A 23,418-nucleotide genomic window follows, 5' to 3' on the forward strand; every position below is an offset into this window, starting at 1 on the left:
AGCGAGAATCCATTATCACAACGTCTCAGGCAGAACTACTACAGAAAGATCCGGGGATGGCTGATGGCTTATGGCTATAGTTGGATGATATTCTCCTACAAGACTTAATTACGTCGGTGTCTCATCTGGGCTGAAAGTATCTTTAAATTCTTATGTGCTTAATAGTCTGAATTCCAAAACTTCCGAAGTCCAACAAATCTCGGGGGTTCCTTGAACTTATTTTCAATTCCTTTAGTCCGCCCTAGACGAAGCGGTCTACCAAACTCGGTCAGATCCTTCTCACTGTGGAATCTCCAGAACTGCCATGAGCAATTGCTGCCTCGAAAAGATTCGATAACACGAGCGCCGCCAGGATGGTTGTGCACAAATTCTGTGCAGTCGTAGATGATATCGTCTATTATGACCCATAGGTAACCATTGCGGCACGCATCCGCGACTGTCTCTGGTTCAATGAAAGGTAAAGCGTTATTTGCAGTGGTGATTGACGATGGCTGGTATGGGCTTAAGTTGATCGAGTTTTCAACAAATTCCACGGAGGGCGAAAGATCAGCCTTGGTGTCCCAGGTAGCTTGGAACACGGTGCTGGATGGCTGTGTCGAGCGAGATTTGGAGTTGGACCAGAACATGTTGAATAACTGATGAACTGAGCCAACAAAGGAACAGGTGTGGAGTGTTAAGGTTCGTGATTGTTTGTTGAACTGCCTACCTCTAGCCTTCGGAGTGGATTGAAACATGTGTCGGCAAGGAAAAGACACAGAAACTCTAACTCCGACGGCCCGGACTCGGTTACTCCAAGCCCAAACCCTCCGAAATGGCTTGGTGGCAATCCCCCGCATCCCATGACACGCCACGCACGGAGATTGCGGTGATGCGCGGGGAAGGCTGGTCCAAATCGGAGATGCGAATTGCCGTGACTACCACAGCTGACATTGAACCCGAGCGGAGATGTGTCTAGGCTAAGCGCTCCTCTGTACATAATTATGCTTCCCCCTGGAGCATGTATAAATTCGTCTTATCTCCTATAGGCCTATGTCTTTCAGCGATAAGCATAAGCTCACATACACTCAACAATGACTAAAGGAGAAACCATCAAGACTTCGTGGCCTCAGGGGCCCCACGATTCTTGGTCGGGACAGACAATTTTTACCCAGAAGTTTCCTAAAAATATCGAGTTCATCAATAACTTGAAGCTCGACAAGAAGCTCCAGCCCAAAAAGTACGAGATCGAAGGAACTCACCAGGAGTCAAAGATTCTCTTTAAAAATGTCAATATTATTGAGTCTACGGGCCGTGAGCCGTACAAGGGCGATGTCTTAATTCGAGGTACGTTGTAAAACAGGAACGAATAACGCAACCTTACCAAAGATAGGTGAAAAGATCAGTTCTGTTGGTCAAGTCCCTGACAGAGAAGAACTTGAGAAAGACCCTACTGTTCGTGTCTTTGAGGGAAGAGGCAGAACACTCATGTCAGGCCTTGGAGATGGACATACTCATTTCACCTGGAATGGAGGTGACCTCAACAGACTCGGAGAGCTCGAGGTAGAGGAGCATGTTCTCCTGACAATCAAGAGTGCTCAGTGCTTTCTTGACTCGGGATATACCATGTAAGTACTGGCATCATTCTGCTACGCCGGCAGTTTTAACCCTCATTACTAGGTGTTTCGGAGCGGCGTCAGCTAAAGACCGTCTGGATGCGGTGGTTCGAGACGCAATTAACGCCGGTGATATTCCAGGTCCTCGTTATCTTGCCAATGCAAGAGAGATCGCCAAGCCTGAAGGCGAATTGGTCGCGGGTATTACGCGATTCGCGAACGGTCCAGATGGTAAGTGGGTGATGATGCCGCATTTCCCCACGAACTAATCGCCCGGGCTAACCTGATAGAAATGCGCGAGGTGATCAAATACAACATCGAGAATATCGGCGTCGATAACATTAAGCTCAGCATCTCGGGCGAGGAGATCACCAAAATTCGCTCGGCACAGGACTGCTACTTCAACGACGAAGAAATGGCAGCCTGCGCCGATGAGGCACACAAGCGCGGAAAACGACTATGCGCACATGCTCGAGCTAGAGATTCGGTCAAGATGTGTGTGAAGCATGGCGTGGATGTTATATACCACGGCAGTTACATTGATGACGAAGGTGTGTATGCTGTCCATCAGCGTTGCTATTATCCTAAGTTAACTCCATAGGCATGGACATGTTGGAACGCGAGCGAGAAAAATATATCGTGGTCCCAGCTATCAACTGGCTGGTTGCCACGACATACGAAGCCGAGGCTTTTGGATATACACAGGAAACTGCAGAGAAAGCAGGATACAAGCGGGAGCTCGATGTCGCAGTTGCTGGACTGCGCGAGATGCACAGACGAGGAATTGTCGTTTTACCAGGAGGGTAAGCCACTGCACCATTCTTGTGCTTTATGGTATTAACTTGCACAGCGACTACGGCTTTGCGTGGACGCCTCACGGGACGTATGCGCGTGATCTCGAACATTTTGTTAAACTACTTGGTTTCACCCCTCACGAGAGTATTATCGCTGCGACTTCAGGAGTTGCTGCATTGTTAATGAGGAGTCATGAACTTGGGAAGATCCAGCCAGGGTATTACGCAGATTGCATCCTAGTGGACGGCGATCCCCTGCAGGATATCTCAATTCTGCAAGATCACGAGAAGCTGAATGTCATTATAATTAACGGACGAGTGCATAAGGCTGGAAGGAAAGAGTTTATCATGGATACCTCTGGCGCGTTATCAACTGGCATCCCCCAGCATCTTGTTCAAGACTTCCCACTGAAGCGCCCGGTTGTGCAAAAGTCATTCTAGGTAGACGAAATTGGGGGGTGTACTATGGATGTGTACCTACTTGTATGATATTTGTTTTCAATTCCAAGTAATTTCGCATAACTGCTGGACTTCCATACTGCCAATTGTCTTACGTCCCTCTTGATACTAGTTTAAAGTTACATTCTAAAGAAACTGGCGCGTTTCCAGGCCACTGCTGTTATTTAGAAATATTCCTCCAATAGTCACGCCCCATAAATCATACCCTGTTAGACATTCCAGGGGAAGGAACATCCCCCTCCGAGTATTCTTCGGCATATACAGCATGTCACTAGGCTATGGTTTCTCAAAATGGCAGGTAAATAGGAACATTCCTTGGCGGGTGCGGGGAAGTCACCGATTACCTTGTTTAGTTTCCAACCCCCCCTGTGACTTATTTACTCAGGTAAGTGCTTGTAATTGGATGGATTTGGATATTGGTGTAAGCAACCGTTTAGGAAGGCCAAGACAGGTAAGGCTTATCAGAAGTTAGATCTTGATGTGAGAAAGTCCCGAGATATAGTCCGCGACCACGTGTGTCGCATTTTAACCTGCATTGGCAACCCGTGATTACATTGGCGCAGCAGATAGTACTGCAAGCACGGACTAGATGGCTTAAAAGAGAAGGTTGTTAAATACTGATCGTGGCTCGCTGGAATTCAGGTCCTGATTGTGAGTTTGAAGGCCAAACTACTGTCGACGTCGACATTCATTTCCAGGTGTAAGCGACGAGATGCGGCAAAGGTATAAGAGGGAGGATCGATCCTCAATCTTCTGACTGATTCTATCCCCAGAGATAAGCACAGAAAAACCCCTTCAAGTCACAGCCATCCATCATGAAGCCCACTCAAGTCCTCATCGCTCTCGCAGCCATTGCCTACGCTGCCCCGGTTGCAGAGGAGAGCAAAGGCGAAGCTTTGAAATTCGATGATGACTTCCCACTCACCGAGCTGGAGGCGTACTTTGAAAGCCACCTTAACGGCCAAGAGTCTGACACCAACTCTCTTCAGGCCAGACAGTTCAGTGGTTCGACCTACAACCAGCTCACCGACGGGACACCTTGCCGTCCTGTCACCATAATTTACGCCCGAGGAACTACTCAGGCCGGTAACGTGGGAGACAGGGCTGCCGTTGGGCCCGTTCTGTTCAACAACCTCGCCTCTCGCATTGGCCTGAACAACCTGGCTGTTCAGGGTGTCACTTACGCGGCCAATGTTGCTGGATACCTGGCTGGGGGTGACGCTGCTGGCAGCAGGACAATGGCTGATCTTATCACTCGGGTACGTCTTGAACAGATGTCAAAAATAAAATAACATTGAAAGCTAACAACAATACCATAGGCCGCTAGTCAGTGCCCTAGCACCAAGATCATCATCAGTGGCTACAGCCAAGGCGCCCAACTTGTGCACAACGCTGCCGGTATGCTGTCTGCCTCTGTGACCAACCGAGTTACTGGTGGTAAGTACCTTCATATGCTACGACCTAATCATTTAATGACTTAAATCTGTGTAGCTGTTACCTTCGGTGACCCAAAGCAGAGACAGGCTTTCGGCACCATCCCCTCGGCCCGCACAAAGGTCTTCTGTCGCTCTGGGGATAATATCTGTGATGGCGGTGTTATTATCACTCCTGCGCACAGCCAATACCAGCAAGATGCTCCTGCTGCCGCTGACTGGATTGCCGCCCGTGTTTAGTCACTTGATAGTAGAGACATTAGCTTGTTTACCCCTACATTCGATTGATGGCTCTATGGCAACGCGTGAGAGATGTCTAACAAATACAGATAGTAGCGCTTAGATCATCTAAATTGTAATAACTTGATACACGTGGTGAAAAAGACTATTAAGTCGTAAACTCAACATTCCGAAATCGCCCACAGCCAGGTCTGTTGGACGCGATACTGGTTAGCACAGCCTTTGAGGGGACCGGTGATGTCAGCTTAAGGGATCTTGATGTCTACCATTGTAATGCTTAAGTGGGATCGACCGGAATTGAATAGTTGGTAAATAGAATTATATAATTTGGCGTTTAAGTGGGAGTTTGTTATTGTTGATTCTGTAAAGAAAAGTTGCAATTTATACCTCGTTAACCTGGTAACGATTGTTCGCGTCACGTTTTGCATCTTGACAAGCTATTGAATTGATATGTTCACTCTTATATCCCTAAAGATCATCCACCTGCCCCTCTCCCTACAGGTTCCCTCCTAGAATACCAGCTTCACCGATCAACATAATCCGCCGACCCATCTGCGAGCGCAGGACGCTGTTATATCTGCCCTACTAAAGGGCCCCCAGTATAGAGTGCTTGCGAATCCCTTCAGTTCTTTCTAATAACCACCAGGACGTTCTTGTGGTTTGAGGATCTCATCAAGGCAGTCGACCCGATGCACGTAGAATAATTCCCGCGGCATTGATTTCTCATAGCCTCCAGGGCTCCGGCTGTATGGCGAAATTCAACAGTCGCTTCGTCGAAAAGATACTTGTTCGTAACTTGCATAGCTGCGGTTCCCCAGTACAGTGTGAACCCGTTGTTTTGGGGAATCGTGTAAGAACTCTGAATGCCGTCATACGTCGTCTGGGTGGCTAGATGTGAGGCCATGCTCTGAATGTGGGAACTGACAATATTGTTTGGTTCGCCATGGTTGCATGTAATTGACCAAAATTCTCCCACCTCTCGGGGACCAGGAGCATCATTGCTCGTAGCTGCCAACGAGACAGCACAAATAACAGCGACAAAATGCTTGGACAGTTAGATTCTGATTAATAGGGGAGAAGACGGTATTAAGAGGTTAGGAAATAAAGTACAGCGGTGTAGAGCTGCTGTTCAAATCACGTATGCTAGCTGACCGAGTTTAGAATTGCTGCTTACAACAGCTGCATCACAATTACAGAGGCCGCTTATCGTAATTACTACTCTACATTTTAGGTGTTGTTCAATTGGGCCAGGAAACAAGTTTAGGCTGCAACATGTTTGACAGATCAACATGTAAAATCGGAAAGAAATGAGTTTCACTCCAATAAGATTGAGAAGCCTGGCAGTGTGTTTATAAAAAAAATCACCATGACTAATGCTTAAATCGAGCATAAAGCTGAAGATCAGCTTCTGACAAGACTCTGTGATAGCTCATTACTTATCGCGTTAATATTCAGTTTCTACCATTGAGCGCAATCAGCAGTAGGGTAACTGAACAACACAAGGTCCGAAACACCACCCGACCTTCCCAACTTGGGAGGAGAGTGGGGCAGGCAATATCAATCAATTGGCTGCGAGGTTTCTCCGTCTCGGTTAGCACCAGCCTCATCAGTCAAGAGGATACGGACTAACTATTTACCCGAAAGAAAATCCCTCATCTCCTGACTGTCCTCTTCCCATTTTTCCACCTACATCATCATCCACTGCGCGCGTTCGCCCTTGCACGCTATGATTCGCTAAACATTTGCAACTTGCTCCCCGTACCTTGCTGCAATGCCTTCTTCATTCCTCACTCTCCCATCACTGTCTTTCCATCATTGTACTCATCTGACAATTAACTCATGCCCTTCTGCAGGCTGAAGCCATTGCCTAAATCGCGTCCAAAAGAGGCGGTGAATCGCGCTACAGACCATTAAAATTCCGACTTGCACCCATCAAACGAGCGCGTCCGCCTCCTTTGCTGGAACAACCGGGGTCTGTAGAAGGGACCTGCTTGGTCTTGCAGCTCGCTGGAGATCAGACAGGTTGCCTGTCAGCGAAGCTGTTCCTCCTTCTGGTCGCGGCTAGGCTGGCTCGCTCAGCTACAGCTACCTTGGTAAGTCGAGCAGGCTGTCGTACTGACTGTTGCAGTAATGTCGTCTTCGCCACCATGTCTCGACATCCATCACGCGACTAAGGCTGTAATTGAATGGCCATCAGAAGGCACGACGCGTGTCCTGGCCAGTGCCGACCACCCCAAAGTCAGCTCTTTGACGCTCACGACGCGATTTGAGAAAACATGCGCTTTCTTCGAACTCGACATCCCTGTCAAGCTTAAAGGAATCGACCACACATCTATTACCCTTCGAGCCTGTGCCTCCTCCATAGTCTCGTTAGACCTCGTCAGGAACCCGGCGGTTACCAACGCGATACAGAAGGAATTTGACTCTGTTACTCTCCAGCTTGATTTCACCGTGAACCGCTGTCTGGACGTTCTCCTTCCTATTGCTGCCTCTGAGCCACTTTCACCAGCTCGAGCGCGTTCAGGCGTAGTTCTTGATGCTGTGCGTGACCTCTGCCAGGCCACCACTTTCTCCATATATGTCGAGGCGCGTGAGGCACCTCCCAGTTCTGGGTTTCAGACCATCAGCGATGCAGCCCAAGAGGGTCTCTTCAAGTCATTTCGCAGCAGCCAGTTTCAGCTTGCTAGCATGTATAGCGGATCAGGAGCCAAGCTTGTTAAACTCACTGTCGATACATCACTTCCACCGCCGTCGTATGATGAAGTCGAGGCTCCGCCGCCACCTCCACCGATCGATCATAAGAATAAACGAAAACGTCCTCGGCAAGACAGCCAAACCGAACGCGAGAACGATATTGCTCTTGTATGGATCGAGTTAAAAACCATGAAAGCCACAATAGCTCTAGGCGAGAAAAGGATTGAAGCCCTGGAGGCAGAGAATAAGAAACTGAGGCAAGAGAATAAGGACCTATGTCAAGGCATGGACGAGCTCCGAGAGCGATGTACTGCTTTTGAAACATCCCAAAAAGACTTGACGCATAGTTTTGAAGTTCTAGAGACAGACGCTGAGAAGTTCAAGGAGACGGCGACTGAGGACTTGTTGGACACATATGATAATGAATTGATGGAACTACGTGAAGACATACGGGCGATGGAAGAGGCTGTCAAGTTCATTCAGGAAGGCCAAGTTAGTGATGAGTCTGTTAAGAAGATAAAGGACGCTGTCGTTCAGGATATTACGACGCGTCTGACAGCTGATTGAGACTCCACAGTATCGGTCTGCCTGATCAATCTCCAATTAAGTGGATGCAATTTCAACTCGGCACTGCCTGCCGACGTACCTAACAGTGATGCCAGGGCGATATTTGTCCTTGTTGTACTCTGTACTTTGCACGACCTCTCTACCCCACCTTCGTCCATTTAGTCCACTATACTGCGTGAATCCTCTTCATGTTCTGTTAAGCTCTCGTTATCTACTACACAGCGCTTCTCGACTTGGACAAATCCGCCGTCATCCCAGACACTGTTCTTCCCACTCAACGCCGCCACCACTGCTGCAACTTTGGAAGGAGCTGAGCGTGTTACAGCATCTTCCGCCGGCTCGCAACGACGTAGTGATGACATATTCGGATGGTGGCTGTGGGGGCGTTCTCGGTACGACATGCAAGACTGCTACAGCCGCAGACGCAAGGAGACGTGGCAGCACTAAAATGAAGACAATATGACTTTTTGGAGGTTTGGTACGTCTGTCCCCACTGACTACCATCTTGAGATCCTGTGTGCGTGCTGAAATTGCGTGATAGGCTGTATACCAACGCCAGATTTGCGGGTACATACAACCATGTCTGTTGTGTGGAGGAATATTGTAAGACCCAGCTATCTTTCCCAAATTCTCAGCTGCAGCCGTTATACTGTTAAAGACTTGAACATAATAGTCTGTTGATGACATTTACAACATGTCTTGATAGGGGCATAGAACTTGATATCCTCCAGAGTCTTGTTTATGATGTGTGAAGCGGCCAAGAGACCTGCTTACGCGCATCCCAGTCTAGTGAACGCCACGTTCAACTTGAGTTCTGTCTTGGCTGCTTGGTTCGCATTCTTTGTCTTTTTTACCTTATCGCAAAGGTTGTATGTACTAGATCCTGTGAGATGAGCCCAATTCAGGAATAGAGTAAGCAGCCCCGCCCGAAGTCCCGGCAGTGTCAATGCCACACCGATAAACCGTTGCTTTTCCGCTTGGCGGCTCACATCAGATTTTGAAGGGGCTCTAGCGGGGACTCAACTGTGTTACCGCCCTCGTAATTTATCACACATGATTGGAGCAGATGTGACTGAGGCGTCATCTGTAGTATCAATATTCGAAGCCACTCAACTAATTTCTTACCATTTTAGGAGTGGGGTTAGAAAATGTTGAATCTTAGATGCCTTATCTCCGGCTGGGTTTCAATTAAAAAGAAGCAGATCCGCTTCAACCAAAAGGCCGAGTCGCGCATTGAACCATTTTTCTACCTGGAATTGAACAGTCTGATCATGAGATCGTCCAGTCTTGATCTGCCATTGCTGCTTGACAGCTTCAGCGCTCGAGTTCTTCTTGGAGGACTTCTATTGGCTGGTATTTCTTACACCCTGTACCGATTGATGCTCCCCCAACCCTTGGAAGACATTCCCTACAACCTCTCGGCCACCAATCGCATCTTTGGTGATCTTCCAGACGTCAAAGCGTATGGAAGCTTGACCGACTGGCTCGCAACACAGACAATCAAGCACAACTCGCCACTCTTCCAAGTCTTCATCCGTCCTTTTGGAAAACCGTGGGTTGTTGTCGCTGATCACTATGAGGCTTCTGATATCTGCATGCATCGTCTGAAAGAATTTGACCGAGGTGCAGCGAGTACCGGTCTCTTCCACTGTGTTGTGCCGGGGGCGCATATCACGCTGAAGAGCTCAGATCCTCAGTTCAAAAAGAACAAGGAACTTGTGAGAAATTTAATGACACCATCCTTCCTCAATGAGGTAGAGTTCTTAACACAGAGTAACTGCGACGAGAGACTGATGCTGTTCTAGGTATCTGCGCCGGAGATTTATGACAAATTCTCGCGGCTTATTGAACTTTGGACTCTCAAAGCTGAATACGCAGGCGGAAACTACTTCTCAGCGGCAAAGGATGTTCACAACGCTGCATTGGACATTATTATCTGCACTGCTTTTGGACTAGACACCGAAAAGACACAGCTGGTGAAAGAAATACAGGAACTCAAGCCACACAGTGACCCATCAACGATCAAGAATGGAGATGAGTTTCGGTTCAAACCTGTTGCTCTCAACGAAGAATTGAATGCCCTGGCGATCGTCGGTGATAGTGTTGCTAAAGTCATCAAAACGCCTGCGCCGCCATTGTTCCATTTTCTGTATCGAAACTTGTCGAGCAAGTGGAAGAAAGCTTTTGCTCTTGCTAGTCAATTGCAAGAGCGAGAAATCGCAAATGGCATCAAGAGACGACGAAATGGCGAAGCCATGAAGTGCGCTTTGGATGAGATCTCGGTTCGAGAGGAGGCTATGGCTAAGAAGGAAGGAAGAGCACCCGACTATTACTCCCAGGTCATTACCAGCGAAGTAAGTGATATGACAGAGCCCGTAAACATCATACTAATGCAACCTTCCCAAGTTAATGACATATCTAATCGGAGGACACGAAACTACCTCTTCGGCAATACGATGGGGCCTGAGCTTCATCAGCGCTGACCAAAGGGCTCAGTCTGAACTCCGAAACGCTCTTCAACAAGCCTATCCTGAAGCCAAAGCTGGACTCCGCGCCCCTTCGCTGACAGAGATCCTCCAAACCCGCGTCCCTTATCTCGATGCTGTCGTTGAAGAGATCCTTCGCCTCGCTTATCCTCTCGGTATGTCTCTGCGAGAAGTCCAAGTGGATACTCAAATTCTTGGTGCCCGTGTTCCAAAGGGGACGACAATTGCCTTTCTGTCAAATGGTCCAAGCGTGTTATCACCTCCGATAGATTATGATGAGGAGCGAAGTAGCGAATGGGTTAGATCTCGTCGACCTAAGGAGCCCTTTGGTAAAGACTACGATTTTGCGGGATTCATACCTGAAAGATGGCTGAAAACGGTAACAAGCGCTGATCGAAAGGAAGAAGTTGTTTTTGACTCCCAGGCTTTCCCCGTTCAGGCTTTCGGCTTAGGTCCTCGTGGCTGTTTTGGAAGAAGAATGGCATACCTAGAGATGAAAATCTTCTTCACTCTTGTTATCTGGACATTCAAGCTGCTGCCATTGCAATCTCACCTCGCAACACCTAAACCAGTGTCTTCTTTAACTAGGAACCCCGATAAAATCTTTGTTGAACTACAAAGGGTTATTATATAATAAATAATAAGTAAGTCAATTCTATATAGCGATTAGCTATGTTAATCTACTATTATATCACTTTGCTAATCCTGTTACTCTATAGATACTGAATATATATTTTAGGAGAGTAATTGGGAAATCTCAGTATAAAACTATCGATGCATACGGGTGCAGGTAGTCAACATAGAGGTGCACGGGATCGTCAATATGCAGTAGACAAGGACTTGCATAAATAGTAAGGAGGGAGTACTACCTGATACATAGGATGATTAAACCCTGTGATGAGTTTTACCAATCATTACTGAACACATATATCTAAACAGCCAATGCATAAATAGATAGGAGCTGCATGCTCCATTTTTAATAAAACCACAAGACTCTTTTATTGAACTGTTTAATACTCAACACAAACGGATAACAGAGCAAGGGACAGACGAGCTCCAGCTGCTGTCCCTTACAACCATTGAAAGTCCCATTCTCACCCTGTCAATTTATTGTCCAAGTCTTGTATCGTCTCCATTATGTCGTCTCATGCGCAGGTCCACAAAGGAGATGATGCAGTGTCTCAAACAGCAAGTTGCGACCACATACACGGGATTGATCTATCAGCTCTGCACAGTCCAGTAATTGAGAAGCGTTGCCAACTGGCTGAGTAAATCAACGAAGCATGCACTAAGGTAGGGCTTTTTTATATCAAAGTCAGTCTTGGTCGTCAAATCCCCGCACTTTACAATGTCAAAGGCGTTCTCAAAATTCCGAGACTCATACGCATATCATTGTTTGGCTTTAGAACCACTGCATTCCAGAAGAAATTATATAATTTGTCCATTTCGCAGCAGAGACGCTTTTCAACCTGGCCGAGTCGCAGAAAATGAGGTACTATATTGGTAATTCACGGGCAAGGAATATCCTCATGATTTCAAGCTGGCTCATGACTATTAACCTACTTAGAAATGTCGAGGCTATGCTCCCATTGTCACCGAAGAGGCAACAGGGATATAAGAAAGAGTAGGCGTAGAAGAGACGACTACTCATACACTCTCTGAAGCCTTTGACATCGGTTACCAGACAGTAATGAACTTCCAGAACAAACCAGGGATTCCACTCCCAAGGGACACTTATGAATTGTAAGTAAGCTTTAGAGTAACCCTATATGTTTCACCTGACAGTTATAACAGTGGGTTCGTAACAAAATATCCAAATTATACGTACCTACAATGACCTTCCCTCTTCGGATTAGAACATTGTTCAAGCCATGCAATTACCAGGGGTCGGGATGTATCAGAGAATGATTGCACAATATGACTTTAAGATCGTTCACGGATTAATGAACACAGAGGGGAAAAGTAGGAGTAGTAACAACGTAACACACAGTGGAACTCTCTGAGGAAGTTCTTCTCAGTTAATAACTCAATTATCTGGTCTAGTTGAAGTTTTTCTGAGAAGCGTGTCCTTCATTTACAACACTGTAAATCTTACCAACTATTGAATAAAGCACCACGAAAGATGAAGTATCTTAAGGTGGATGTGTAAGAAAGATTTGAAGAGGGCGGCGACCGCATTCGCTTCGGAGGTCTGTCCCAGCAGCCGCAAGTGCCCTTATCTTATCTCTCTATCTTATCAAGCACTCGCTAACTGTTCGAGAGCTTAAGTGGGACTGTCGCTGCGTTGCTGAATATTTCGGCGAAAACTCTCCACCACAAGCTCCACCCGCGGCTCTGTTAAAAAAAGAAGCAAGTAGCGAGTGGAACTCGATTCGCCGAAATGAAGTGAGTGGCTGTAAATGAATGGAAAAAGCCGTCATGAATCGGAGTCGCAAAAAGTCATATACAATATAAAAAGGAAAAGGATGCTACATTCATTTGCATTAACCAAGGCTTACAATAACATAGCACAAGTACCCAAGTGTTCAGCTCAATTAACAGTCAATCACCTCGAAACTATACAAGATGCATTATACGCCTCGTGAGGTATGCATATCCCATTTTCGTATGCGATTTTATCTGACGCGCTTGATAGGTCGAAAAACTTGTTTTTGCCCAGGCAGGTCGCCTTGCACAAAGACGCCTAGCTCATGGAAAGAAGCTCAACCATCTTGAGTCTAGTGTGAGTATTCTTTACAGTGAGACTTACCGACTGTGCATTACTGACTCTGCATACTAGGCCCTAATTTCAACAGTGCTTCAAGAGGTATGAGCAGATTTCATACTCTTTTATTTAACCAGTCACTAATAACTCAAGGTCATCCACAATGAATCATACACTGTTGCGGAACTCATGAATCTTGGAAAAAACATCCTTGGTCGCCGCCATGTCTTTCCTTCAGTTGCAGGTACACTCAAACAGATGCAGGTTGAAGGAACCCTTGCAACCGGAACGCACCTGATTACCGTTCATAATCCCATTAACACCGACAATGGTAATTTGAAGATGGCATTGTACGGTAGCTTCCTCCCCGATCCTAACAATGACTTGTTCCCCCCAGTCAATGAGGCAGACTTTCACCCTTTGGCTATGCCTGGTGCTGTCAAACCCGCCCAGTCTGGAGACATCACCTTGTACGAAGGACGTATTCGTACAAGACTGACTGTTATTAACAAGGGTACTCGTGCCGTACATGTGAGCAATATGCCTCCAATTCATACGGTGACTGCAACTAACAAGCTTCACAGGTTGGCTCCCACTTTCACTTCATGGAAACAAATCCCGATCTCGAGTTCGACCGCCTCAGGGCTTACGGATTCCATCTTGATCTCCCAGCGGGAGAGTTTCTACGCTTTGAGCCGAATGAGCCGAAAACTGTCACTCTAGTCAACATTGGAGGCTCAAGGGCTATTCAAGGCGGAAGTGGTTTCTGCAAAGGCCCCGTTGACCCCAAGAATGTTAACAAGATCTTGCAGTCACTCAAGCAGGCAGGGTACCGACATTCTTCCGAAGACTCAAACGCTGACGAGGCCATTGAGCCTTGCACGATCGATAGGATCAAGTATGCCTCGGCATATGGTCCAACCACCGGAGATCTTCTCCGCCTAGGCTCTACAGACCTGTGGATCAAAATTGAAAGAGACCACACTGTATACGGCGACGAGTGCACTTTGGGATGTGGCAAGACAATCCGTGATGGCATGGGCGCATCGAGCGGCTGCTCCGATGCTGAATGCCTCGATCTGGCTATTATCAATGCCGTCATCATCGATTGGACAGGCATCTTCAAGGCCGATATTGGTGTGAAGGATGGTGCCATTACTGCAATTGGCAAGGCAGGCAACCCTGCTACTATGGATGGAGTGTCCGATGGTATGTTGATTGGGTCAAATACCGATATCATTGATGCGGGAGGGAAGATCGTCACTGCTGGTGGGATCGACACCCACGTTCACAACATTTGTCCCCAGCAGGCACACGAAGCTATTTCATCAGGTATCACGACGCTCTTCGGAGGAGGCACTGGCCCAAGGTAAGTACAGCAACACCAAGCCTATTCACTACACGCCCTAACACATTCAGCACTTCCTCCACTGCAGTCAATGGAACGGCGAGCAAGAAATACATCCGCCAAATGATGCAAGCATGCGACCAGCTTCCTCTCAACTTCGGCCTTGTCGGAAAAGGAAGCGATTCAGAAAAGGTTGGCCTCGAAGATCAGATCAAAGCAGGAGTCATTGCACTCAAGCTGCACGAGGACTTTGGATGCACTCCGTCGACTATCGACAATTGCCTGAAGTAAGCTTCCCTCTGAGCCTTCTAATTCAAATGAAGCTAACTAGTGTAGCGTCTGTCAAGAGCATGACATCCAGTGCCATATCCACACTGATGGCCTCAACGAAGCCGGGTTCCTCGAACATACAGCCGCTATCTTCAAAGGCCGCAGTATCCATGTGTATCACGTCGAGGGTGCAGGTGGCGGACACGCTCCCGATGTGATCAAGCTGGTCGAGTATTCCAATGTTTTGCCCAGCAGCACAACTCCCACTATGCCTTTCACGACAAATACAATCGACGAGCATATCGATATGGCGGCTAATTGCCATAGACTTTCGAAAGACAATCCCGATGATGCGTCCTTTTTGAAGAATCGGATTCGGGAAGAGACAATATCGGCGGAGGATATCTTGCACGATTTCGGAGCTATCAGCATTATGTCCTCAGATTCTCAGGCCATGGGGCGGTCTGCCGAAGTTCTTACTTGTACTTGGAAGGCAGCCCACAAGAACAAACTACAACGAGGGCCTTTGCCAGAAGACGACGGAACAGGTGCAGATAACTACCGCGTCAAGAGGTATATCAGCAAGTACACGATCAACCCTGCGATTACACAGGGAATCAGCCATGTCATTGGTAGTGTTGAGCCCGGAAAGCTGGCCGATCTGGTAATTTGGGAACCTGCTGAGTTTGGAACGAAGCCTTTTCAGGTTCTCAAGAAAGGCTTCATTACCTTTGCACAAATGGTAAGTGTTTGATTCCGGATGATGAATTTGACGATTGCTAACGTCCATCAACAGGGTGATCCCAACGGAGCGTAAGATCCCCCTTTGCCATGTTGCATTGATATATGTATTGATATTTCCCAGTGTCGCAGACGTAGAACCGTTGATCGCCCGCCCGATGTACGGAGTAAGTATTTTTTACCATCACGCAGGAACGTCAATCTGACCACAACCACAGGCCTTGCATCCCGAATCCAGCGTCATGTTTGTATCTCAAACAAGTCTATCACAAGATGGAGATGTTCCCTCGTACAACCTGAAAAAGCAAATTGAAGTTGTGAAGGACTGTCGGAGCGTAACGAAAAAGGACCTCAAATACAATGATGCGACACCGAAGATCACTGTAGATCCTGAAACTTTAGTAAGTGATCGTGTTTCGTTCTTGAACATTCACTAACTAGCTTTAGGCTGTTACGTGTGATGGGCACGAGATCAAATCTAAACCTGTGAGCTCGCTTCCCTTGACAAGACAGTCATTCTTGTACTAGATCTGAGATGATCTTTCCGAAAACGATTATAAGTGGGAGTGGCAGTCAATGGAGTTAGGGCCGACTTAAGTAGCGCACTAAATAGAACAATATTGGGAAAATCACCTTACTTAACATTGTAGTATTGATAGTTAAGTGTATGCAACAATTTTGTTCATTTGTTGTGGCTGTTGGAAGGAGTGTGATCGTAAGCTGTGTCCGAATTAGCAATTAGACTACCTAAACTCTATAAGACCACACTAAAGGCTCGGCTATTAGATGCCGAAATATTCCAGACAAGCATAATATGCTACTAAACGTAATAGATCATATTCAGTTAGGCCCGATGACTCAACACCTTCTTCTTCGAATCATTTTCACTCTCTACTGACTCTGTTTACTATCCATCCAGTTCAAAAGCTGAGGCGCAGCATGGACAACTCTGTCGTTTCCGACGGGCCTGGCTCACGCAGTTACCGACTCCGGACTAGGCGTCGTCCTTGCGATCAATGCCGCTCGCGAAAAGTAAGATGTCAAGCTGAAGGCGATAATCCGCCATGTCGCCGGTGCGAACAAACTCACATGCCATGTACTTTCCATGGAGGAAGACCAAGCCTTGCAACACGACAGGATAGAAGGATGTCTTTGTCTATTGTGACACCATCCCCGAGTGCCGATCGTGGTCATCAGACTCAATTAAGTGCAGACAGTCGTAATGACACCGTACCTGTCAGTAATGCTGGGGAGACAATCGCGACCGGTTCACCCGGATTTCTCCACCACAGCGACCTCGCCTATCATTCGAGATCTATACTTGATGGCGCAATTCCCTCAGCGCAATTGCAGTTTGCTCACACCTTGGACGGCGGAAATGATAAAACATGCATACTTCTGGGCACGTCTTCCGAGTCTGATCCGTGGCTTCTTCGACATTGCCAATTTGACGAGTACGGGCTTAGAAATTTCTACGGTCTGCAATTCCGTAATATCGGTGGCGTTCCGAATCGACAGAAAATTCCGGTGCACTTCATCTTGACCCCAAAGTATAAGGATCAAGCAGAATGCATTGGTACGGAAACGTCGCTGCGAGATAGATTGAACTCGCTAATCCCGGTATCATGGGGGATAAGTCTCATCAAGTTGTAAGCCAAACCACTCCCGTCAACATGACATTATTTCTGATCAATCACGTAAGATTTTACATATACATTTACCCTACGTTGCCAATCATCTCATCGGCCTATTTCAGCCAAGAATTGTTCACAAACCCATCACCCCAACACGATGCACTCGATCATGTCCCCTGTCACTTACTCAGTGCGATATATGGACTATCGATACCATTTTCCCGCAATGATGACCATCTTTCTGTCGTCGATATGTACAATCCCCTCCCATATGAAGCTGTGTGGCGCATATCTTATGAGAGCTTGCAAGAAGAACTTTATCGCCCTTGCCTATCTGTCCTTCAGGCGGGCCTATTGTATTTACATAAGACCACCGACGGCGAGGCCCATGCCACAGTGTCTGATATATTCAAGTGGTCATGGTTAGGATCTCTTGTAGGCGTCGCTCACAGCCTTGGACTTCATCTAGAGACGCGTATGTGCGCTATTCCAACTGAAGAAAAGCAAGTTCGTCACCGCTTGTGGTGGGCTTTGTATGTTGAGGATAAGTGGCTCTCTCTTCTCATGGGCCGACCGCCTTACATATCTGATGCCGAGTGGGATGTGGGAGAGTTAGACGAAGGCGACTTTAGTATCCCTGCAAGTGTCCCGTTCACGGACTTTTCGCATGCTGACTTAACCAGACCGTTCAGGGACATGAGTCGCCTGTCTGCGATTGCTAGTAATGTACAGTCTTCCTTGTAGTGAGTTATCCAACGTATTGGTCCAAACCATTATGCTAATACACTGTTAATGCAGTTCGCTGAAAGCTTCGCAGAGGCTCTCTGAAGATCTATTATTATCTGTGCACACAGCGAAACCTCTATTCGAGCAGTTGAACACTTGGCGCTCTTCTGTCATGGCTCCCGAGTCACCGTGGTTTGCAAGCAATAATGGGATACTGAGCAACACTGGAAAATACCCATCGACAGTATTCATCGCACATGCCACCCTGGTGACGTATGTCTGGAGAGCGCTACTGAGAGCTATCGTACCTTCAGCTGATCCTCCCTTCATTATTAATGATCACCTCGACGGTGGACTAGTAAGCATGGAGCTTCCGTCGCTCAATGCCGATGACCTTTGGGATTTACCAGACTTGACTGAGCTGGAACCGTCATTAGAAAACACTACTGATGGCTCAGCTGCACATGATGGTATTGTTCAAAATCTTCACCAGTCTTCTTTTACGTGGGCTACTAGCCTCTCAAGTCTCGTTAAGCATTTATCGCCAGCTCGATTCCATGAGTTCTGGTATTCCTGTGAGTCTCCACGCTTATCCGTTCGACCAATATTGAAGATCTACTAACAGTGGTCATAGGGTCTAATATCTGCTTTGCAGTAATGTCTAGCTTTGATATGGTTATTCTTGTCCAATCACCAACTCCAGAAGCAGCTGTCAAAGCAAAAGAACTGCTTGAGACATGGCGTCATGTCGTAAGAGATCAAAGCAAGGTATCCCCATTATTGCTCTTGGCGTTAGCGCGACTGAACGGATACTTCTCAACTGGAATTTCCGATGTCTTTTCGCTACCTCCGCAAGTAGCAGGGATCATCTGAATCTTTTGGGCGATGTTTACCATTCGGCGATTATGCTTTAAATTTGCCTCTGGCTTTTGGCGAAAGCCGATGGGCTGTTCCGCCAGCCCCACCACTCGTTAGTACAGAAGAACTAACAAGGGCCTAAAATTCTTCCAGACATCGATCGTCATTGAACAGAGAAATAAATTGCGCAATATCAATAGTGTTAATCAATACGTAGCACATGAGGAGTGAATCTTACATGACACGTTGCTCTCTTGCTTGGCCACAGACTGCCACTGGCCAACACCTTCTCAAGCATCTCTACTTATCAATTTCGCACTCAAGTCATTAGTTATCACGGCCATATTGTGTGCGCCAACCAGATCTCACAGGAACTAGAGTATATAATACGCAACATAGAATCTCTGAGCCCATATTCTGCCAACAGGCTCTCCATCGCAATTATTTGGGCTTTGTTTGCAATCGGCGAGTTACATACATCAAGACTGGCCGTGTGGGAGGGAGTTTACCCCGGCATGTCTTACTTCATGAGAGCTCTGCGCTCTACTTCTTCCGTTGTTGAGCGGCCAAGCATTGATGTCATTGAGTTGCGATTATTCTTCGTAAGTATTCCCACTAGACTTGATGCTATCGATGTACTGATGAAGTGGGCAAATTTATTCTATTCTCGGGCGCTCAATCGTCGCTATGAGGCGTACATCCTAGGCGGCGCGGCTGTACGACTGTCCCTAGTATTGGGGTTGCACTTGAACAGACCAGCATCGGAGCCAGCAAAGTTAGAAGATGTAGAGTAGTTCTTTAATTAGCTTGCCGAGTTCGCAGTCTAGGATCTTGGTAGTGAATTTTCACAGTTGACAAGGTTCAGAGAACGTGACGCTTCTTCACAGTGAAAAATTACCTTGAAAGTGGATCCTTTGGCATGAGTTTTCTAGTCCTCGGATCCTCTCACTGTGAGAAGATTTTGAATGTAACGCCACTAATCCTTTCTGGCTTAGACAGTTTAACGCACGCTGGCAATAAACATCTTATCAATCTGATTACTACGGATCTGACATCTTTTGAGGTTAGCACTGGACTTGTGGAGAACTAATCACCATTACTATTTTTTCGGTCGAATTTGGGTATATTAAGTGCAAACAGAGTACTGTCTTTTGACCTCCAACCCAACCGACTTTATCGTGTTAGCTTCTAATTCGGTTATGATCTTGCCCACCGAGTCCATTTTATGTCAACCTCCGAACTCATGGCTCAACCACAGCCTACAGACAGTTTCGTCAATGAAGAGAAGCTCGTACCACCTCATGTATCAGTCAAGGAGGAGCAAGCTCTGTCTGAGTCGCAGACTTCTCAGCTTCCTACAAAACCGGAAAATGACGGTCGTCAGCCAGTACCATTGACTTGGAAACTCGCCTCCATCGTCCTTGTCACTGCAATTGGCTTTGGGTCGCAATGGAGCTCAGGTGTGACTGCAGCCATGAAAAGCACCATCAAGAAAGAGCTCCATATCAACAATACCCAGTTCTCCCTTCTGGAGGCTAGCGAGGACTTCATGGTTACTGCCCTGATGCTTGTCAGTGGCATCGTGACTGACAGAATTGGTGGTGCCGGTATGTCATTCTAGAAGTATGGGAGAACTTAACGCTGACCAGAAACAAGGCGCGATGTTGTATGGCAATCTTCTCTACTCAGTTGGATCGATCTTGGTAGCTGGAGCAGCCCAGACTAGATCGTATAAGTTCATGATGGCCGGCAGAGTTGTGCGAGCTCTCGGCGATATTGCAACCCAGGTTGCCCAGTACAAAGTATTCTCGTCTTGGTTCGCGCCTGGAAATGGTTTCGCCTCGACTCTGGGCTTTGAATTGGGGGTTGGCAAGATTGGTGCTTTTGCTGGCAAGTCTTCGGCTAACATCATCGCCAAGAGGCTAGGTTTTGCTTGGGCTTTTTGGATTGCGGTATTTATGAATATCTTCACTAACGTTATGACCTTTGTCTTCTATTTCTTCACTAAGGTTGCTAATCGTCGCTATCACGGTATTAATGATCCGGCCACTGGAGAGAAGCTCACCGAGAAGACTCGCAAATTTGAGTACCGAAAGGTTCTGGAACTACCATGGACATTCTGGGCTGTTATGGGGTTCTCTCTATTTGAGACAAGCGCTGCGATCGTGTTCTTGCAGAATGCTACAGAACTTGCTGAACAAAGATTTGGCGCCAATTCTATTGCAGCAGGATGGTATAGTTCTGTTCTGCAATACTCAGGTATGGTCTCTTATCAACATTTGTCACGTTTGACTCTAACAGTTTCTTCCAGGTTTCTTTGTTGTCCCTCTGCTTGGGGTATTTCTTGATCTTTATGGAAGTCGCATATCTGTCTGTATGTAACCAATGTGCATGTCACATACAAACTGAGTTGCTAACTTTCTACAGTGGTCTTTTGCGGAATTGGCATGTTCATCTCGATGCTCCTGGTTTGTTTCTCGGGGGCTGTCAAAGGAACTGCAGCATCTTTCGGCGTCTTCGCCTTCGCGTATTGCTTTGGCCCTACTACGATCATCGATAGTACACGCACATCGATGTGGGACAGTACTGTCTTTGGATCTGCTTATGCCATCAAAATTACAATGAACAATGCGTAAGAATTAGCCCTGTTCACCTCTTATGATCCACATTACTAACGCTCCCTCCAGAATGAACATCATTGTTCGAATTATTACCGGAAAGATTCAGGACGCAGATAACAACTCCTACGACAAGGTGACGATTGTATATGTTATTCTTGCTGGCGTCTCTGTTCTTGTGTCGTTACTTCTCGCGGTTGTGGCGTGGAAGTCAGTGGACCTCGGACATCTTCAGTGGACACGAAAGAAGCGAATCGCAGAAGGAGCCTTGCTTAATGAGAGAAAAGCTGTCTTTACGAATGAGATCGGCGAAAAAAACAGGCGTGTGTCTCTGGCTTGTTTCGCCGCTTTGATACTCTTGATTTTGGGTAGCTGGTGTGGATACTTCTGGGGAGTTGCTACGGGAAACAACGATTAGACTGATGGCGACTCGGACTTTTGAGGCTGTAAATGACTTTATTATATATGAGCTGGGACAAGGGTGTGTGAAGGAATCTCATGACTCACTGGGAGCCAGGATGATGGAAGAAGATAAGTTAAAAGAGGTTCTTTAGATTTAGATAACTACCAGAGTTATGTCACCGAAATTAAACTAATTCACTCTCTTGATGTAACCAGGAGATACTTTAGCAAGTCACGAGAGCTTGACCAGCCATCCATCTACAATAAACTCTCAGTTCTTATACTGCCTGTAAGAAAAAAAAGAAAGAGAAAAAAAAAAGAACCAAGTTGCTGTATTCAATGAGCATCGGTGGGTATCTGAGAGTGTTTAGTGGTTTGTTTCTTTTGTAGAGCGCCCCCATGTCGCAACTAGCCTCACACGTAGACTCAGCAGGCATCGTCAGGTACTAATGGTAACCTTTGTCTGCCTTTCTTTTCCTTGAGGGGAACACACCCTTCAAACCGTAGACATTTTTCGACAGAACTATGAGCTGACCACAGGGGCCAACTGTGGTACAGCAGATAGTGTGTAGGACAAACCTGTTAGCTTGGCTACAGACGTATCGTCACTTTTTACAGAATGAGAGACCAAAATGCTGGTGTATACGACCAATTAAATAATTTACTACCAACATAATTGATCCACATTATCTAATTTGGTGCCCCTCCTGGATCTTTCTTCTAAATGTATCGACGGAAAACACTGTCCCATCCATATGTGTATATATCTGCCCCGCCTCCTCTTGTTTAGATCGAATACTTGATGAAAAGCACCCAGGCGATAATAATCATCGCACAGACAAGCGAAACTCCAATGATGGTGGCTACCTTTGCAGTCTTGCGCCCTATTGGCTTTCCGAGTTTACCTTCCCGTTCGATTTGCATACGTTTCTTCTCGCTCATAGTGAGAATACCTGAAAGGTACCTACAAGCCGATCGTTAGCAAAGATGCACAAGTCTGAGTGCTACAACAGATGACAACTTACTTTCTGTCAAGGATGCTATAGAAGAGATCCAAGCAGAACTCCAGTCCTTTCACGGCTACAAAAAATGCAATTACGCGCTCATACGTGCCTCCTGGTGTGATTTCCTGCAGCCGACCAGCGATCATGTCCACGATAACGCTTCCACTATTGTTGAATGCCTTTCAGATTCTAAATACAAGCTCAAGCTAGATCTCGTTTGGTACTATTAATAGGATAGACGCTAGGAAGGGTAGAGTATTACTTAATAGGTAATAATAAAATAAGAAAATATTACTAAAAAGAATAGTTATCTTTTTATACTATTACTTTTACTATATTAGTTATATATCGAAGGTTATTTAGCTAATTTGTAATTCTAAAATCTTACTAGATAAAATGCAATCTTAAGGCAATAGATAATAAGATAGATTATTATAATAGAAAGAGCTAAGATCTAACTGCTAACTTGCAAGATTTAATTTTAAGATAAAAAATAGAAAGAGATAAAAAAAAGGTTATATTAGTAAAGTAAAGCTATTATAAACTATAATAAACACTTAAGATGTATTAACTAATATATTTAAGATCTAAATGAATTATTATAGGGAAATAATATATATATATAAGCTTATCTAAGTTTACTTTATATTCTAACATTATATCTATTGCTAAAAAGAGAGTAATTAGGGTTAGGGTTAGGGTTAGGGTTAGGGTTAGGGTTAGGGTTAGGGTTAGGGTTAGGGTTAGGGTTAGGGTTAGGGTTAGGGTTAGGGTTAGGGTTAGGGTTAGGGTTAGGGTTAGGGTAGGTTAGGGTTAGGGGGTTAGGGGTTCGGGTAGGGTTAGGGTTA

General features: G+C 46.3%; 8 protein-coding genes across 8 annotated transcripts; 6 read left to right on the plus strand and 2 right to left on the minus strand.

The window, feature by feature from the left end:
* Positions 1 to 157: 157 nt before the first annotated feature.
* Positions 158 to 680, minus strand: B0J16DRAFT_406551 (cytochrome b5-like heme/steroid binding domain-containing protein; the record flags this gene model as incomplete). Its single annotated transcript, XM_046132977.1, has 1 exon — positions 158 to 680. Exon 1 carries the CDS (start codon positions 624 to 626, stop codon positions 159 to 161), a length of 468 nt encoding a protein of 155 aa, XP_045978433.1. The 5' UTR covers positions 627 to 680.
* A 390-nt stretch (positions 681 to 1,070) lies between these two features.
* Positions 1,071 to 2,827, plus strand: B0J16DRAFT_406554 (uncharacterized protein; the record flags this gene model as incomplete). The annotated part of the gene is made up of 6 exons (XM_046132978.1): positions 1,071 to 1,323; positions 1,370 to 1,604; positions 1,657 to 1,823; positions 1,883 to 2,143; positions 2,194 to 2,395; positions 2,443 to 2,827. The coding sequence occupies 6 exons, from the start codon at positions 1,071 to 1,073 to the stop codon at positions 2,825 to 2,827; spliced, it is 1,503 nt and encodes a 500-aa protein (XP_045978434.1).
* Positions 2,828 to 3,660: 833 nt separating this feature from the next.
* Positions 3,661 to 4,518, plus strand: B0J16DRAFT_325575 (cutinase; the record flags this gene model as incomplete). The annotated part of the gene is made up of 3 exons (XM_046125895.1): positions 3,661 to 4,104; positions 4,165 to 4,282; positions 4,337 to 4,518. 3 exons carry the CDS (start codon positions 3,661 to 3,663, stop codon positions 4,516 to 4,518), a joined length of 744 nt encoding a protein of 247 aa, XP_045978435.1.
* Positions 4,519 to 6,636: 2,118 nt separating this feature from the next.
* Positions 6,637 to 7,859, plus strand: B0J16DRAFT_406555 (uncharacterized protein). Its single transcript, XM_046132979.1, has one exon. The coding sequence runs from the start codon at positions 6,649 to 6,651 to the stop codon at positions 7,777 to 7,779; it is 1,131 nt and encodes a 376-aa protein (XP_045978436.1). The 5' UTR covers positions 6,637 to 6,648; the 3' UTR covers positions 7,780 to 7,859.
* A 1,116-nt stretch (positions 7,860 to 8,975) lies between these two features.
* Positions 8,976 to 11,226, plus strand: B0J16DRAFT_365569 (cytochrome P450). The gene is made up of 4 exons (XM_046130025.1): positions 8,976 to 9,533; positions 9,585 to 10,133; positions 10,186 to 10,909; positions 10,985 to 11,226. Exons 1-3 carry the CDS (start codon positions 9,051 to 9,053, stop codon positions 10,897 to 10,899), a joined length of 1,746 nt encoding a protein of 581 aa, XP_045978437.1. The 5' UTR covers positions 8,976 to 9,050; the 3' UTR covers positions 10,900 to 10,909; positions 10,985 to 11,226.
* A 1,604-nt stretch (positions 11,227 to 12,830) lies between these two features.
* Positions 12,831 to 18,561, plus strand: B0J16DRAFT_325578 (uncharacterized protein; the record flags this gene model as incomplete). The annotated part of the gene is made up of 16 exons (XM_046125896.1): positions 12,831 to 12,851; positions 12,901 to 12,987; positions 13,045 to 13,071; positions 13,123 to 13,500; positions 13,554 to 14,338; positions 14,389 to 14,604; positions 14,654 to 15,329; positions 15,384 to 15,400; positions 15,453 to 15,495; positions 15,547 to 15,729; positions 15,776 to 15,814; positions 16,162 to 16,171; positions 16,248 to 16,977; positions 17,031 to 17,705; positions 17,761 to 18,263; positions 18,323 to 18,561. The coding sequence occupies 16 exons, from the start codon at positions 12,831 to 12,833 to the stop codon at positions 18,559 to 18,561; spliced, it is 4,629 nt and encodes a 1,542-aa protein (XP_045978438.1).
* A 1,228-nt stretch (positions 18,562 to 19,789) lies between these two features.
* Positions 19,790 to 21,582, plus strand: B0J16DRAFT_406567 (major facilitator superfamily domain-containing protein; the record flags this gene model as incomplete). The annotated part of the gene is made up of 5 exons (XM_046132980.1): positions 19,790 to 20,153; positions 20,203 to 20,805; positions 20,858 to 20,920; positions 20,974 to 21,178; positions 21,234 to 21,582. 5 exons carry the CDS (start codon positions 19,790 to 19,792, stop codon positions 21,580 to 21,582), a joined length of 1,584 nt encoding a protein of 527 aa, XP_045978439.1.
* A 770-nt stretch (positions 21,583 to 22,352) lies between these two features.
* B0J16DRAFT_325580 (uncharacterized protein) lies at positions 22,353 to 22,716 on the minus strand (the record flags this gene model as incomplete). Its single annotated transcript, XM_046125897.1, has 2 exons — positions 22,353 to 22,530; positions 22,592 to 22,716. 2 exons carry the CDS (start codon positions 22,714 to 22,716, stop codon positions 22,353 to 22,355), a joined length of 303 nt encoding a protein of 100 aa, XP_045978440.1.
* Positions 22,717 to 23,418: the final 702 nt, after the last annotated feature.

The sequence above is a fragment of the Fusarium flagelliforme genome (genome assembly GCF_020744385.1).
Source record: "Fusarium flagelliforme strain FIESC 12 MPI-CAGE-AA-0113 chromosome Unknown B0J16scaffold_8, whole genome shotgun sequence".
NCBI lineage: Eukaryota > Fungi > Ascomycota > Sordariomycetes > Hypocreales > Nectriaceae > Fusarium > Fusarium flagelliforme.